Source organism: Malus sylvestris, chromosome 14 (assembly GCF_916048215.2).
Source record: "Malus sylvestris chromosome 14, drMalSylv7.2, whole genome shotgun sequence".
Classification (NCBI taxonomy): Eukaryota; Viridiplantae; Streptophyta; class Magnoliopsida; order Rosales; family Rosaceae; genus Malus; species Malus sylvestris.
Genome location: NC_062273.1, coordinates 23,663,804 through 23,679,993, shown reverse-complemented (window position 1 = coordinate 23,679,993; position 16,190 = coordinate 23,663,804). Strand labels below are relative to the sequence as shown.

The 16,190-nt window shown below is 36.5% G+C and overlaps 3 protein-coding genes across 3 annotated transcripts; 1 reads left to right on the top strand and 2 right to left on the bottom strand.

Moving 5' to 3' along the window:
• Nucleotides 1–5,527: 5,527 nt before the first annotated feature.
• LOC126600923 (uncharacterized) lies at nucleotides 5,528–6,988 on the top strand. The gene is made up of 2 exons (XM_050267627.1): nucleotides 5,528–5,834; nucleotides 6,226–6,988. Exons 1-2 carry the CDS (start codon nucleotides 5,741–5,743, stop codon nucleotides 6,714–6,716), a joined length of 585 nt encoding a protein of 194 aa, XP_050123584.1. The 5' UTR covers nucleotides 5,528–5,740; the 3' UTR covers nucleotides 6,717–6,988.
• Nucleotides 6,844–8,986, bottom strand: LOC126600922 (nucleoside diphosphate kinase 2, chloroplastic). Its single transcript, XM_050267626.1, has 7 exons — nucleotides 8,700–8,986; nucleotides 8,522–8,578; nucleotides 8,157–8,243; nucleotides 7,717–7,797; nucleotides 7,481–7,593; nucleotides 7,295–7,344; nucleotides 6,844–7,195 (listed from the first exon to the last, which is right to left on the bottom strand). Exons 1-7 carry the CDS (start codon nucleotides 8,934–8,936, stop codon nucleotides 7,128–7,130), a joined length of 693 nt encoding a protein of 230 aa, XP_050123583.1. The 5' UTR covers nucleotides 8,937–8,986; the 3' UTR covers nucleotides 6,844–7,127.
• Nucleotides 8,987–12,872: 3,886 nt separating this feature from the next.
• Nucleotides 12,873–14,471, bottom strand: LOC126598530 (GRAS family protein RAD1-like). Its single transcript, XM_050264897.1, has one exon. It carries the CDS (start codon nucleotides 14,469–14,471, stop codon nucleotides 12,873–12,875), a length of 1,599 nt encoding a protein of 532 aa, XP_050120854.1.
• Nucleotides 14,472–16,190: the final 1,719 nt, after the last annotated feature.

The window sequence follows — 16,190 nt, the reverse complement described above, 5'->3', positions numbered from 1 at the left end:
TAAAAATTTTCATAAACAATATTATTCATTGGAGAATAAAAAAAATAAATTAAGAGAGCATCTCAAGTTAGAGGCGAAACAAAATGTGCAGAAATTCTCGCGCATAACTAGTACTTTTCAAATGTTGTCAACATGTAACCACGGGTGGTCAATGGTTGAAGACGATTTACAGGCCCGTATTTTATACAACACGTCTTAATTCGATTCATGATGCTGGTGAATCGCATAATGGTGGTTAGGAAGAGGCTGAAATGCCTCTGTGAGTCTTTCCGACTCTCGAAAGGATGGACTATCCTGACAAAACCACCAGTTGGTTTTTTTTTTTTTTTTTTTTTTTTTTAAGAACAAAATGTTGTCAATATCTGCATAACTATAAATTGAAAATTCTATCATATTTCAGTGTATGATATGCAGAGAGTGAATGATCTAAATTCTTTTTATTTGATCAAAAAGTCAAAAGAATCTACTAATTTAAAATTTTGGTGCATGCTTTTGTTAAAAAAATAAAAATTTGGTGCATACTAAGCTCCGGTTCTTAATAACAAACAAATAAATAAATAAATAACACGGTATAATCAAGAAATAAACAAAGAAAAAAGATAAACCAAATAGTAAAATAAATTATTGCTTACAAGTGAAGTCACATCACTTTTAGCGAGATATGATCACGCGCACGATACAAACTAAAGACTTACACTAAATTGAGAACGGAAATCACCAATTAGACTCATCTACACGATGAGAATCAAGAATCAAAATAGACACCCTAGCCAAGACGAACTCACAATTTACCGTTTCCATTTTACTTTATTTAAAATGGTTCTATACACTAAAGAAGATCTATGTACAGACCAATATTCGAATAGGGATAACCTTTATCTGAATTAATTTATGTTCATATTAATTTATCAAGTTTAACCATATGTAACCAAACTACAAGTGCTAATATTCGATTCGAATAAGGGATAACCTTTGTCTGAATTAAATTATGTTCATATGAATTTATCAAATTTAACTTATCGAATGTGGCCAAACTTTTAAAATTTTATCTTTCAAATTTTGGCCATGCCCTGATGATTCTTGACTTCGCTAGTAGTTCCAGTTAAACAATTATTTACATGACCTGGAGAATTGATATCTTCATCAATGTTATTCATTACATGTATACGCAAGATCGGATGCATGCATGGCTTCAAATAAGATTTTCCCAACTACGTACTCAATTTAAAATGGAGTAATTAGGTTTTCATCCTTATTTTTACTACTCTATTGATTAAAACCTTATTACTTTTCAATTTTTGATCAAGGTCATTTGTATTAATAATATCATTAATTATTTCAATAATAAAATATTTTTTATTTCTAAATATATTCATTTAATATTAAAAATGTTACAATTAGTATATTTATATTTATGGCTAAACTTTTTATCATATATTTTTATTTTTAGTTTGTACCCATTTTTTATTTGCAACCCTTTTTTAATTTGTACCAATTTTCCTTTCAATTTTAATTTGTACCCATATATTAATTTCTTTTTGTGCCCATATTTTTTAAAGTTTTATTTGTATTGTACCCATATTTTTTTATTTATTTGTACCCATTTTTATTTTTGCTAAATGTACCCATTTTGAAGAATGTACCCATGTTTTGATACAATAATTTTTTGGTTATTTTTTATGAATGTACCCATGTTTACACACAGACACACACAATAGTATATTTATATTTTAATATTTTTAATCCCACAAATTATGGTTTTTTATTTAAAATCTCATTACTATAAACAACTATAAATTTTAATTTTTAATTTAAAAAATATAGTAACGTACATAGAAATAAATTATCAATTAATTTTAGGGACTTGGATCAAAAATTGAAAAACAACAAGGTTTCAGTCAAAGATTGTTCATAACTAGGGACCGCATCTAAAGTCTCCCATTTAAAATTATGGACGGCAGTCCAGTTGGGATTTGGATTGCGATCCAAATTGTAGGAATCTTAGATATCCTCACATTTTAATCATTTATCGTGCATCGTGCAATAAAAAATTATTTGATTTTTTTATTTAAAATTAAACATAAATAATACCTTACGAAAACTGACCGTACAACATACAATGAATGACTAGATTTTATTTAAAATTAAACATAAATAATACTTGATGAAAACTAATTTTACATATACAATGAACGACTAGAATGTAAGAATCTTAAGATTCTCACCAAATGGATCCAGAGAGGATCCTCTTCCGTCCTGTTGTGGAGATTACATAGGACGAATTATATTTTATATTTGGAGATCATAACGTGATCTTAGACTTAAAAAGTGTCTAGTTGAAGTTAGGTGGGTGTTAAAGTTACCTTGCAGGTATCGAAAATTGGAGGTGGCACGTGAGGTACACGGAGTTTGACAAAATATTTGATGCCGGAGACACTTAAAGTGGGTGTTAAAGTTACCGTACATGTGTCGAAAATTTGGAGGTGGCACGTGAGGTGAAGGGAGTTTGACAGAAGATTTCATGCCGGAGACATAGGGTCAGAGCTTCAGAAGGAGCACATCCACTGTTCAATGTTTATTAAAAGTAAATTAATTAATCAATAGTTCATATAAAGCGTCCACTGTTTAAAGTATTTTAATATATCTCTAGGTTTAATTGCTTATTTTCTTTTGCTGGAGTTGTTTTGGGGTGGATTTTATCTTATTGTGTTGCTAAGGCTTGGGTTTACTTCTTGAAAGGCTTCTGTAATTCTTGTTCTCTGATTCTTGATTAGGCAGTAGGCATAGGAAATTAAATCTTTTATTTTAATTTTACGATTTTCACTTTGTAAACACGAAATTATTATGACAAATCAAAGAAGAACACACGTACAAATTATTATTAGGGTTTACAATCTCTATTTAGAATGTTTGAATCCTCTGATTCGATCTCCGGAGTTGAAAAGTGTGTGTGTAGGATTGTTGATCCAAGGGTCGCAATGGCTTAATCTTGGATGAACAGATGTCGCAAGGTTTTGGCGTGTGGCGATGGAAGAATTGACACATGTGGTGGTGCTTGATGATTCTTCAAAGGTTTGGTGAAGAACGCAGAGAGTTTTTTGAGCCTTTTGAGTGTTTGGGAATTTGGGAGCTTCAGCGTCTGGGTGTTGGAATAATTTTCTAGACCCTTTTCTTTGTCTTAGAGCCTTATAGTTATAGACTTTCCAAGCCTTACCTACGGATGGATTCGGCCTTGATTGTAGACTTGATTAATTGATGAAAGAACCAGAACTTGATTTGATACTTGTTTCGTGATTTGACTTCATCAATTAATTTGTTTGATTTAAATTAAAATCAATTAAAGAACTAATAAAGACTTAGTGACTCGTTTAGTTTTGACATGTTGCATGCCATGTAAGCCCGGACATGTCAAAATTTAATGTGTTGGTAAACATTTATTTCACCGAAATTTCGATATCTACACATTCTTCTGTGTCATGCTTTATCGACTTCTTGTTGACTTGCGTTTTTAGACCGCGAACTAGGAATTCGAGTGGGTCTAAGTCGGAGAGCAATCTAAGCTTGGTACAAAATGAACTATAGTAGTTCACCCATAATCGGACTACATCTATTGTAGTATATTGTAGTGTATTTGAGTATGCATAGACATATTACATTGGGGAGGCATAAAAGCCTTGTTACAGAGAATTTGGGAGAGAAGAACCCTTGCTGCCTCTACGGCAGTCCCTTTTTTAGGCTTCTAAACTTCCTAACTTGGTTGCAACGTGTGTGAAACGGCTTGTACATTGTGTGACACCCTCCAGCAGCCCCATTTGATGCTGTTCAACTTATGTTGGAGATGGAGTTGGGTCGAAATGTTGGTGAAGTGTTTGGAAGACTCGATGTGGATCCTCTCGGCTCTGCCTCAGTTAGGGATGGGCAATGGTTATGCGGGCGGGTAACCGCGGTTAATTTACCCATAACCGTTTATGCTCATATCCGCATAACCGTTTACCCGTTGGGTAATTGCCTAAACGGTTATGCCCATACCCATAACCGTTTATAAACGGTTAACCATACCCATAACCGCATACCCATTTAACCGTAACCGTTTAATACCCATTTACCCATTTATCCTTTTTAACCCGTTTATCTTTTTTTTTTTTACTATTACCCTTTTTTCACCCGTCTACATGTTTTTTAACAACTTGGAAATAAAAAAAAAAAATTGTTATAATTTTTTTTTTTGACAATTAAACACCGTTATAGGTACATTCATCATATATTTCCATATTTTAATTTTTTAAGTCCTTATACCATTCCAATAATTGAAATAATAGTTTACGGACAATATTTTTAACTGTTACTAATGAAGGTAAATATAATATTTGCTAAGTATTATTGGGTTACAAAAATTGTTTAGAAGACAATTCAGTCAAAGCATTTCTGTCAATTTTACGCTTACCCGCAAGGAATTTAAATTAATTTGGCCAATTCCTTGATGATGAGAATCATCATTCCTGTAGTAGTGTTATTAAGAAAATGACCGATGAATTCCTTGCTAATTTATTAGGTGCTAAGTATTATTGGATCGAGAGCATGTTTTGCGTTAGTTTTACATATATAAAATAAATGGGTAAACGGTTACCCGTTTATAACCATGGTTAATACCCATAACCGCCCATTTAAATTTCGCCGGTAAACGGTTATACCCATAACCGTTTATTTATCTAAACGGTTACCCATAACCGTAACCGTTTAATTTAAATGGACGGGTAACCGCGGTTACCCATAACCAATGGGTATTTGCCCATCCCTAGCCTCAGTTGCACAGGTATTTCTACTCTTGAGGAATTTCTGGTTTGCCCCAAGTGCCACCGTAGAAACTACTCGAGTAATATTTGTATTGGAATTAACCTTCTCCTCCCTGACAAAACCGTAATGCTCAAATCAATAATAAGCCTTTGATTTCAAAATAGAGTGTGTGTTTTGTGAGAGCAGAGGCTTACTATATATACACGTTCAATCCACTTGCCTTTCCTTTTAGAATCTGGATGGAACAATGACAAGAAATCCTTGTCCAACATTGAGTGCAAAAACTATAATGGAAACCGTGTTTCAATCCTAAAACGTCTTGAACAATTCAAAATCTCTTTCTATTAGACTTTTTTGCACCAATTTGAATCCAAATAGTCGGCTACAACATAGATTCTCATACTCATATTGAATCAAAGGAAACTGTATAAAGTCTCTGGACCTCCAATTACGTCACGTGTCTCACTTGAGTCATTATGTCCCACTTCCATCTGTTTTGATTATATTAGCTCTCAAATATTGGAAATGCTATGTACTTTACAAACTAAATTGAAACACCAAAATGTAACACAAGTATAAGTTTAAGGACCACTACCGTAGTTAACCTAAATCATAAAACTATAAAAAAAACAGTTCTACTTTGATTTATCTTCTTCTAAAACAAAAACAAATTCGCAAATTGTTTACTTTTAAACGAGAGATCTTTTGTCACGTCGGATTCCCACCTTTCAATGTTCTTGTTTTAAAATATAAAAAAAAATGCAAAGGTCTGGCCCAGTCAATGCAGGCCACTATTCGGCCCGCCACAAAATGAAAGAGTTCAAAGCACGCTTCCCGCCATCGCTCTCAGTTTTTGCCGCGCCCTGCCCTTTTTTGTCTCTCCTCAAAGTGAAAGACCCCGATTCAGATCTGAGAGAGAGAGAGAGAGAGAGAGAGAGAGAGAGAGATGTTTGGGAAGATAAGAGCGTCTTCTTGTCCGGCGGAAAGCTTGGAGAGACCGCCTTCCAAGATTTTCAAAGACGATTCTCTCTCTATCTACGGTAACACACGCTGTTTATCCTCTTATTACTCTTTTTTTTTTTTTGTTGAACTTATTCGCTAAGCAACTCCAGATTTCGAATGTTTTGGCGACAATTTTTTCCGTCGCGCTTGCTTCACTGACATCCTTTTTCGTGTTGCAACCCCTTAACTTTGGCAGATATACAGTATTGTATGTTCTCCCACCTCGTTATTTTCCCTACTCAATTCGATTTATTTTCTTTTCGGGGGAGCAAGTTCATCAATGGTTCGGAGTTTGTCCCGTAAAGTTCACTCATTTTCGGGCAAGAAAGAATGCTTAGTGTATTGTTTGGAACAAAATTTCACTTGGGTAACTATCTGCTAGGCCACGAACACGATTGTTGTCATTAATTTCCCTTTTCTTTGATGCAGAGGCTACACTCATGAAGCTCAAATTAGGTTCTAAACGCAATTTAGGTCCATGCTCTGATGAGGTAGGGGAGACAGATACTACCGGTTCTACTTCACGCTCTCCCGATTCTGAGCCAATGAAGATAGAGGCAAATTGTGCTTCTTCCGCTGGCACTTCACCGGGTTGTATTGAAGCCGCCAACTATCCACAGGAGGAGTTTATGACACTAGACACGGATTGTTCCTCACCAAGAAGTTCGATGAGTTTCAGTGATTGTCATTCTGCAGGAACCTCGAAACAGCAACAAGGCACCAACATTTCAGTTCTCTACCTCTTTTCGAAATTTAAGAGAGCTCAAGAGGCTAGCTGCTCGTTCTCTGGGGATGCGATGATGACAGAGAATGCAGGTATTTCTCCGAGTTCTGGCGGATGCCAATCTTTTAACAGCACAGAACAATCGGAACAGGAATGCGTGAACTCTTTACCTGCTAGTCAAATATGTATGCTCTGAGTTGGTTTTTACGATATCGACACGTCTAGATGGATTTCATGTCTTGCTTCATTTTGCACCGGCGATCTGTTGTGGTCTTTATCTATATTGTTTGTTGAAGAATGGAGAGTATGATCCTGGAAGCCGATTTATTGTTGTAACTTCATATACCCAATTGAGGGATGAATAATGTTTATGTATGCGGAATCATATTGTAGTTCATCATCTAGTTTGAAAGAATGTTAAGGTACAACACCGCCCAAGGAATACGAAAAAATTCTTCAAGCTTCAAAGTCACAGATTTCACATGATAATTTATGACGGGTTATTGAATCGTCTAAGATCACATACATAACCGACACAGAGACATAGCGGCTCAGCAAACTCTTTCAAAATTGTGTCCGTTGCCAGAACTGATCATTTCGGTGAAAATCACTCCCTCAACCATGGTGCTTGAGCTGGTGTCCATTGACATAATTCACCTTCTTTGAACCAGAGAGCTGCATAGTTCAAATAGCGAACGAGGAAGAAAAGTGGGAGGGGTTCAAGACGAGAAATATCCATCACAAGAGTAAATGATGCAAGAAGAGCAAGCCTACCTATTTCGCGCTTGCCGTTTTCAGGGCTGTCGCTCCCATGAACCACGTTCCTGCCAAGATTTTCATACAAGATCTCGCCCAGTTAGAATCCACACGCCATCAGGTGAAAATAAAGAATTACTTGTAACCTGATGCGGTTTAATGCACACATCACTACTCAACTACCAAAACGTTAAAGAGCTCAACCTTCCTGTTTGAACAGCAAGATCCCCTCTTATAGTTCCAGGTTCAGCTTGTAGAGGATTTGTAGCCCCAATCAACTTACGTGCTGCTGCCACAACGCCAACACCCTCCCATGCCTTGCTAGCACAACAGCATGGTCAGTATTGTAGTACGAGAATACGGCCAAAATACAGCTCGGATTCATTGATATCCATGGGACACAGACAGAATAGAGGAGAATTAGGATTACTTGTTCATACCATGCACACAACCGGGCCAGATACAATGTACTCGATCAATTTAGGGAAGAATGATTTTCCCTTGAGATCCTTATAATGTTCCTGAAACAACAAAACTCACGCACATAAGGGTACACAATCGAATTATACTAACTTTTCCATGAGTACATAATGCTCTTGAACATTGTAAACGAAATACAATTGCGTGTATCTGAAGATTGATTGCAAAGAATGCATAAATCATACTGAATAAGAGATTGAATCTCATGACCCTCTATGCCTTGAGCTAAACAACTCAAAGCTTTTTCGGTTCCAAGCTGCTTATTATGAAATTCCCCTCTTGCTTAATTCATCAAGTAGGTGCATTAAAAAGTCACCACACAGAACTACTAGAATATCACAATGTACTTTTGAAAGCTTATTTCGGGTTTTTTATAAGGCAAAAAAGAAAAGAGACGAACCTCTGCCAAGTCTTGGGGGCACTGGAAGAGCTTCAAACCAGTAAGCTTAAATCCCTTCTTTTCAAACCTTGAGATTATCTCTCCAACCTAAAATAATTCACCCCATATCACATTTATGGATAACACTAAGAACACCAAGCTAAAATCGAAAACCCGAGAGATCTTCCTCCTCCCCAGTCAATTAATGGGAATAAATTAAAGTTCAAGCTTTTGTTTTTTCAAAACCCCAGAAGCGAAAATTTCAGAAGACAACCAAAATTTCGAAAATTTCAGAATTTCATAACTGCGCCAAGTTTTCCAGCTACCAATCACCCTTAAAATTGAACAAACAAAAAATACAAAATTAGAGAATTCAATTAGCTTACAAGGCCACGCTGAACTCCATCAGGCTTCACCATTATGTACGTCTCATCAACTTGTTCCTGAAAAAACACAAAGCCGCCATTAAAATCCCAAATATTCCAATTGGGTTTTTACTAAATGGAAAATCAAACAATGGGTTTTCAACAATTTTGGAAAATATGAAGAGGGTAGGAGGCAAACCAGTGAAGCAACCAAGTGGGGAAGAAAGATGCGAGGTTTGGCGAGGGTTTTGGCATGGGGACGAGCTGCGAAATATGAGAAAAGATGGAGGTTCGAAGGGAATGCGGATAGTTGGTGGTGGCGGGTGCGTAGGTTAGAGTTGCGGTGGGCGGAGGATAAGCCGCTGCAGGTTCTTCTGCGTTGTAGGGATGAGGAAAAGCTTGGACTTGCTCCGCCAAACACTGCCACGGTTTCCATTCTGTCTCTTTGCTTCTCTCTTTCCCTTTCCCTCCCCCTCTCTCTCTGCACGTGTTTATACAGTGCATTTTTTTTGCACGAGGAATTTACTTTTTAAATTTCTTTCTCTATTTATTTTTGTTAATAGTTAGACCTACTCTAACATTCGGAGGAAAACTCAAATTTTAGATTCTAAATCTATCCCAACTTACTCCACCAACTCTTGGAGTAATTATTAGTTTTAAGCATAACTCATTTCTAAGGTAAATTTAGACCATGATTCCCCTAGGTTAGTGGGGCTGGCCCACCTTTTGTGTGTATTTTTTTAGTTTTATATTTATAAATTCATTGAATTCAACAGCTAAAATCTAATATGATCAAATTTAACGGTAAAAAAAAAAATCTAACGGTTTAAATTTAAATCCAATTGCTAAAGTAATTAAAAAAATTATTGTCTATGCGTTTTATATTTTTTCATAGTGTTCCATGAGTTTCATGGTGTCGGTTTAGTGATTTTTTTTAATATTTCTCGAAATCTAAATATTTTTATGTTAAAATGTTCATAAAATTAAATTACAATAGTTTACATAATTTTTTTTTAAATTACTTTAAAAATCCTAAATTCATTTTTAATGATCTCAAACTAAAAATTTAACTCAGAAGAGAAAACTTGTTTCTAGGTTAAAACTTAAATTTTTTTGGTTAAAAATTTCAGGTTTTAACACAATGGTTGGAGATGGTCTTAACTAGGGATGGGCAACGGTTATGGCGGGCGGGTGGGTAACCGCGGTTATTTACCCATAATCGTTTAAGCTTTTACCCTCATAATCATTTACTCGTTGGGTATTTATATAAACGGGTATACTCATACCCATAACCGTTTATAAACGGTTAACCATACTCATTTACCCATAACCGCATACTCATTTAACCATAACCGCGTACATGTTTACTCATTTTTAACCCGTTTACTCATTCTTCTTTTTTCACCCGTCTACCTATTTTTTTAACAACTTAAAAGTTAAAAAGAAATTTGTCATAATTTTCTTTTTTCTAACAATTAAATACCGTTATAAATACATTTAACATGAATTTTTGTATTAACGACAATATTATTTATGAATATATGCGATGTCTCCCAATTATTTGACACTCAATCTATTACAAGGATCATGCATGGTTGCAGGTTAATTAATATTCATGTTTACATACACATATATATTAATTAATATTCGTGTTTACATACATATATGTATGTATGTATGTATGTAAGTATGCATCAGTCTGCTAATAAGCTAATGTGATAAATATTTGGATTTTTATTTAGAAACATATGTTCATTGATCCAAGCCATTTAATTGATTTCTAATTTTTGGGTTAAATATTTATTGAAAAATCGAGGCCAATTAAATATATATATATATATATATATATATATATATATATAAATGTACTAACATGTTTCTAAAAGCTCAAGATAATCATTATCTTGAGTTGGCCATAGCTCCAAAGACTCCAAAACAAAATTGTTGAACCCTCTAATGCTTTAGCACATTCAATCACATATATTAAACATTGGACTGTTCTATCAACTATATTTTTCTCTCAAGTAAGACATATATATATATATATATATATATATATATATATATATTATATGGCCCCTTATAACCAAATATGTCTCGGGATACTAAACTTAGTTAGAAGTTATTTTTTATTTTTTTAGTTTTACATATATTAAAATAAATGGTTAAATGGGTATCCGTTTATAACCGCAGGTAATACCCATAACCGCCTATTTAAATTTTACGGGTAAACGGTTAAACCTATAACCGTTTATTTATCTAAACGGTTACCCATAACCGTAACTGTCAAATTTAAATGGGCAGATAACCACGGTTACCCATAACCAATGGGTATTTGCCCATCCCTAGTCTTAACAAAAGGAAAAACTATATTTACTCCAAGGAATTTCTCTTGTGGATATGCCTTTCAAATAGGGGTGGGTTTTCGAAACTTAAAAATCCAAACCGAACACTGAATCAAAGTTAAAAAATCGAAAAAAGCCAAACTGAATTAGAATACCCCAATGGAATTGAAATCTGTTGTTTCGGTTTCAATGGTTCGGAAACTGAACCAAACAATCCTTAAAACGAAATTGTTTTACCTACACACATCTAAACGTTATCGTTTTACTTTATCCTATGAATAAACAATGCGGTTCGAAGTTTTCCTCCCATGCCTCCCTCTCCTCCGCGACACCTCCTCCACTTTCAATCGTTTGCACTGCTGCGGGAGCAAGCATACAACTTGGGAGAAATTGCTCATATGCATTGGAATTGGAATAATAATGGTTGTGTGCATTGAATTACATAGGAATTTGTTAAGTCCATTTAGGTTATCATGAGAGTCTTTTTGGAAGTAGTAACATCTATGATTTCCTTATCTTTACTCTCTTTAAATTATGATGTAATACAAGCATTTGGGAGACTTGAATGAATTAAAATATATTTGCTTAGTGCAATCGAAGTTAGTTGTTTCTCCTTCCTAAATCAAGTGTTAGGCTTGATCGTGTCGAGTGAATTCACAATTAGTAACGTCGAGAAAACTTCGTTGCCCCTGATTGAGCGATCCCCAAGTTCTATCCCTGTCTCTTGCCTCTTGGAGACCCTCGGTTTTTTCATGCATCATGCACTCTCTCACTTTGTGCTCCTCCTCAGTCCTCACCCTCCCTCACGGCCTCTCCTCTGTACGCACCTTAGTGTTTTAAAAGGAAGAAAAAACAAAGCCAAAACCAAATTGAACCGAAAAAATTGAATAAAAATCAAACCGAATAGAAAACTGAACCAAATAGAACCAAATAGTAATTTTGATTTAGTTTTCGATTTAAACAAAAAACTAAACTAGATAAAACTGAACCCACCCCTACTTTCAAATAATGCCAAGCCTTTGTGAAACTCATACACCTTTGAATTTTCATTTTTAGTTAAATAATATGTTGTATCAATAATGCTACAGTCACCAAATTTGTTCACCAAATAATCTATGAATTTATGTGTTAATAGTTTACTTGTTAGTAATACATAAGGTTTTTAACCTGGAAACATATTGGAATTAATCAAACACTGCTATGTCATTGTGAGTACAATTTGGTATTCCAAACAGTACTCTAACTTGTATATTCAACTGAAGTTTTAACAAACATTGTTGTATTTACGATGTTTCTATTTGTAACTAATTCTATTTGTGCATATTTCCGTTCCTCTTCACTTAGAAGTGAGATGTTTTATGTTCGAATCTCGTGGATGGAGAATTTGATACCAAATTAGGCTGCCCACCCCCTCCCCTTAGTGTAAAAATATCGATGTATTAAAAAAAAAAGTTCCGCAAAATGAGGAAGACAGTTATGAAGAGCACTAGCAAATTGTATGTTCTTCAACATAATACTTGCTCCTTAAATATTTTTGACAATACATAATTAATAATCAAGCAAATTGTTCTACAAAATCTTAGCTCTTTACATTGGAAAGTTGAGATTGGCTTTAGAATCTTTTTTGTGAGAGACAGTGTGGAACTTTCATAATTTCCATCACTAAGATTGTCACCTTTGATCATTAATTAAAAAGAATGAAAGAAATTGTTATTAGGTACAATTGAATAATGTTAATTTCAGCCTAAAATATGCACACCAAGGTGTCCATTTCCTCTTTATTCCATCTATTTAATCACCCAAAACAGCTCAAGTTCAAAGCCAAACCCACTTATTTTCTAACTGTTCCAACACAGTTTTGCAGCCAATGACACAGAAGACAAAGTAGTCACCCAAATCTGCTTTCCAAGATCCCTGGAATTGTTTTATTGGAATTGGTGTGAAATGTGAGTTGGGATTTTTTTATTTTTTTTTTCTGGTTTTTTAACTGAATTTTGAGCTGGGATTTCGGACCCGAAAATGTTTGATTAGCATTTCCAGCAGGAGGCAGCAACAATGGGCTTAGATTTCCAACCAAGAACCAGGCAACCCTTCTCTTCCAAAATAGTGTAACCCTCACAGACCTTGATCTTCCCAAGCCACTGCTTTGCCTGCGCCATCATCTTAATCGGCGCAGCCTGAAACCCTGCCCGGCTCATCCTCCGGCGCCACTGATCAACCCTCTCGTGCCTCTCCACCCTTGCCGGCCCCTCGCAGCTGATTATGTTCTTAATCTCCTCACCAAAGTAGAACTGCTCCATCTTCGCGCGCCTCGTGTCATATTTTGGCAGCATGGCATCTAGGGAGTCAAAGATTGCAGAGTAATAATGCAGTGCCTCCATAAACCTCCCCAAAAAAAAAGGTCCATTGTGGCTTGAGTCTTGCTCCACAAGAACCAAGATTTTCGGCGAAAGCTCATGGACCATCTGCAGGACAGAATTGAGAGCTCCTCTGCTTTCTTTCACCACACAATGCAACTGAAGAATGCTATTGACAACAAGGACTTCACCATCATACATTTTAATATCCTTCGGACGCAGGTTTTCCAAGTTGCTTACCACCACAGAAAACTCCAGGTTTATTCCCAAGCTGTCGGCATAGGCCTCGAGCTCTTCTCCAATGATTTGCAATCTGTCACCGTAAAGGCCAACACCGGTTATTCTAAGGCGTGTAGGCGGCTGGCCTGTGCGTGTGGCAAGGTTCTCGATCAAGCCTCGCCACTGGTCTCCATGTGGTAGACCAAGGGTCATCCCAAGGTCTACTACATGAACAAAACTCTCTCCCTCAAAGGCTTCCAATATTGATGAATTGGCCACAAAGTGACCAAACTGAATGTGGGGGCATATCTCATAAACAAGGCGCAATGCCTCTTCCTTCTTGTCCAAGGCAAAGTCTTTTGTGCTCATCGCGGACCCAATGAACCCTACTGCCCCGAGCGGTTGAACCAGAGCTAGGCGGTTGGCAAGGCCTTGGACAAAACATGATGCCACACGCTGGAATGAAGAGCCAAAGACCAAGGCATTGGCCCGAAGCTCAGATAGTAACGCGGAGGCATGTGACTTGTCGCGACAAGCAACAGCTTCAGCACAAGCAATTAGGAGCTGAACAAGCCTCATCCCATAAGTGGTTTCGTCCTCCTCCTCTTCATTTCCCTCGGCATTGGACATCGATGTCGCTGCCTCCTCAACAGCTTCAGCTGCAAGGTACCTTTGTGTGTAGGTCCAAATATGGTCCCGGAAATGAAGCCTTGGCAAGGTATTCAAGCTATTCGTGCTGCTTCGGCGACTGAGGCTGATGTCAGTAATGCAACTATCTCCGCTTCCTCCACCACTATAAAGACTGTTATGACTTGACATAGAGTCGGAGATACTTGTAGTCCTTTTCAGCCTCTTATGGTTTCCGCTTTCATCCGAGTAAGGGGGGGTAGAAGCTGTACCGCCCTCCTCCAGCAAGGGCGTGTGTGGATAAGGATAGCAAGGCATGGCTGAGGCAGCTGAGTGAGTAATGAGATCAAGGACACTCATTTTATTAGTCCTTTCATGATTGATCATGTACTCCTCAGGCAGGAAGTTTCGGCTCAGTGCCATTTCTCGAACGTAACCTTCTTTTCTCCCTCCTCTTTTTCTCAAAATATATTCAACAAAGCTCTGAAAGACCCTAATCCCAAGCAGCAAGGACTTAAATAGCCAGCTTTCCTTGTTATTTGGAGATAACAAGGGAGATTATTACAAAACTCGAAAGAAGGGAAGAGTTTGGACATATGGTGTGTACCTGCACAAAACATCATGAGAAACGTCACCAATAAACATTACGGCATAGACCTCTCCAAGGACAAGGCTTGCCTATGTCACATTAGAATAATCTTGGATTTTACATTTGTCATCTCCTAGGAGGTAATTTATCTATAATCAAATCACCTATTAGGGTTTATGTCATTTTCTGCATTGTCTTAATCTATAGGGCCTCCTGCCCATTGAACCTCTTTTAATCTTTCTTACCCCTCAACAGATAAGCTATCTTAAAGTTAAAGAGACGATCCAACGATCCACTACTAAGCACATCAATAATGACCTTAACTTGACCACCTATATAATTCAGTAGGTGCGGGCCAGGTTTTATACAAAAAGCTTCGATGCAATTAGTAGAACCATTCAATATAAGAGGGATGTTCCTCACGTTTCCGATGCGAGACATCCTTTAACAAGTTGTTTTGTGAGTCATTTCAAATACATCAATCTAGATTCCATGTTGGTGAGGAAGTGCTCCAATCGGCTTTACACCTCTCCAATGTTTTTGGGTAAACTAAGGTTTCTTTATTGCGGAAAACAGGGTTGTTTCTTACTGCCCTTTTCAGTACTTAGGTTTTGATGATTCCTAGAGTGCTGATTTTTTCTAAGTTTCATTGTCATCGATTGTACATTCCAACTCTCATCGTCTTCGATTCACCGATTCGAATTTCCGTTTCCCTTACACGTATTTACGTACTCAATTACGAACAATTTAATAAGCATGTGTGAGGGAAAATTGTAAGCCGATTTATGAACAATTCAACGAGGATTGTGGAACTTTGTAGCATGCAGACCAGACCAGCTGCCTCCCCCCATGCATTTTTCTTTAAATCATTCTTTTGCCGGCTTTCATGAACACAATGAGAAAAAACAAGCAGATGCATGTAAAAATGGAGGTGCATTGACACGCAATAAAGCCCTCTACGTTTCTATATGTTGCATCCTTGTATTATGTTCCGATTATAGAACAAATAATTTGTGGATTTTTCTTCATTTTTATAATAACAACTTGCGTCATCGAGCGATACTATCAGTGTAGCATATTCTAAGGGCTTGATATTTTGCAACAAGAAATTGAAAACAGCTAGCACGTATGTATGTTGCCTGGTCAGGTTATTTAGAATAAGGGGAAGCTGCTGTATAGATCAAGCTTTTGTGCAAATGTAGCAGGAAGGTTATTTAAGAACGAGAGGATATTCAAGATAAAGTACGAGTAGCCGTAATTGAAGATAAAATGAGAAAAAATCGATTAAGGTGGTTTGAACACGTAAACCAAAGACTTACAAATGCTCTGGTTAGAAGATACAACTATGAGACTGTGGCTCAGGGCAAAATGGGTAAGTGAAGACCAATGAAGACTTGGAAAGAAAATTTATGAAAAGATATGGAGTACTTGGAGCTGACAAAAGACTTGAGCAAAACCCAGCGCAGTAGCGTTCTAGAATTTATATATCCGATCCCATTTAGTGGAATAAGGCTTGATAGTTGTTGTTGTTGTTGTTGAAGATTAAGCAACAA

What these genes read in the sequence shown, in the direction of transcription:
- LOC126600923 (XM_050267627.1), top strand. Translation starts at nt 5,741, where the DNA reads ATGTTTGGGAAGATAAGAGCGTCTTCTTGTCCGGCGGAAAGCTTGGAG. An exon ending in CGATTCTCTCTCTATCTACG is followed by an intron (nt 5,835 to 6,225) that starts GTAACACACGCT and finishes TCTTTGATGCAG; the next exon opens with AGGCTACACTCATGAAGCTC.
- LOC126600922 (XM_050267626.1), bottom strand. Translation starts at nt 8,936, where the DNA reads ATGGAAACCGTGGCAGTGTTTGGCGGAGCAAGTCCAAGCTTTTCCTCA. An exon ending in CTGGCCCGGTTGTGTGCATG is followed by an intron (nt 7,594 to 7,716) that starts GTATGAACAAGT and finishes TGTGCTAGCAAG; the next exon opens with GCATGGGAGGGTGTTGGCGT. An exon ending in CTTGCTGTTCAAACAGGAAG is followed by an intron (nt 7,345 to 7,480) that starts GTTGAGCTCTTT and finishes AAATCTTGGCAG; the next exon opens with GAACGTGGTTCATGGGAGCG.
- LOC126598530 (XM_050264897.1), bottom strand. Translation starts at nt 14,471, where the DNA reads ATGGCACTGAGCCGAAACTTCCTGCCTGAGGAGTACATGATCAATCAT.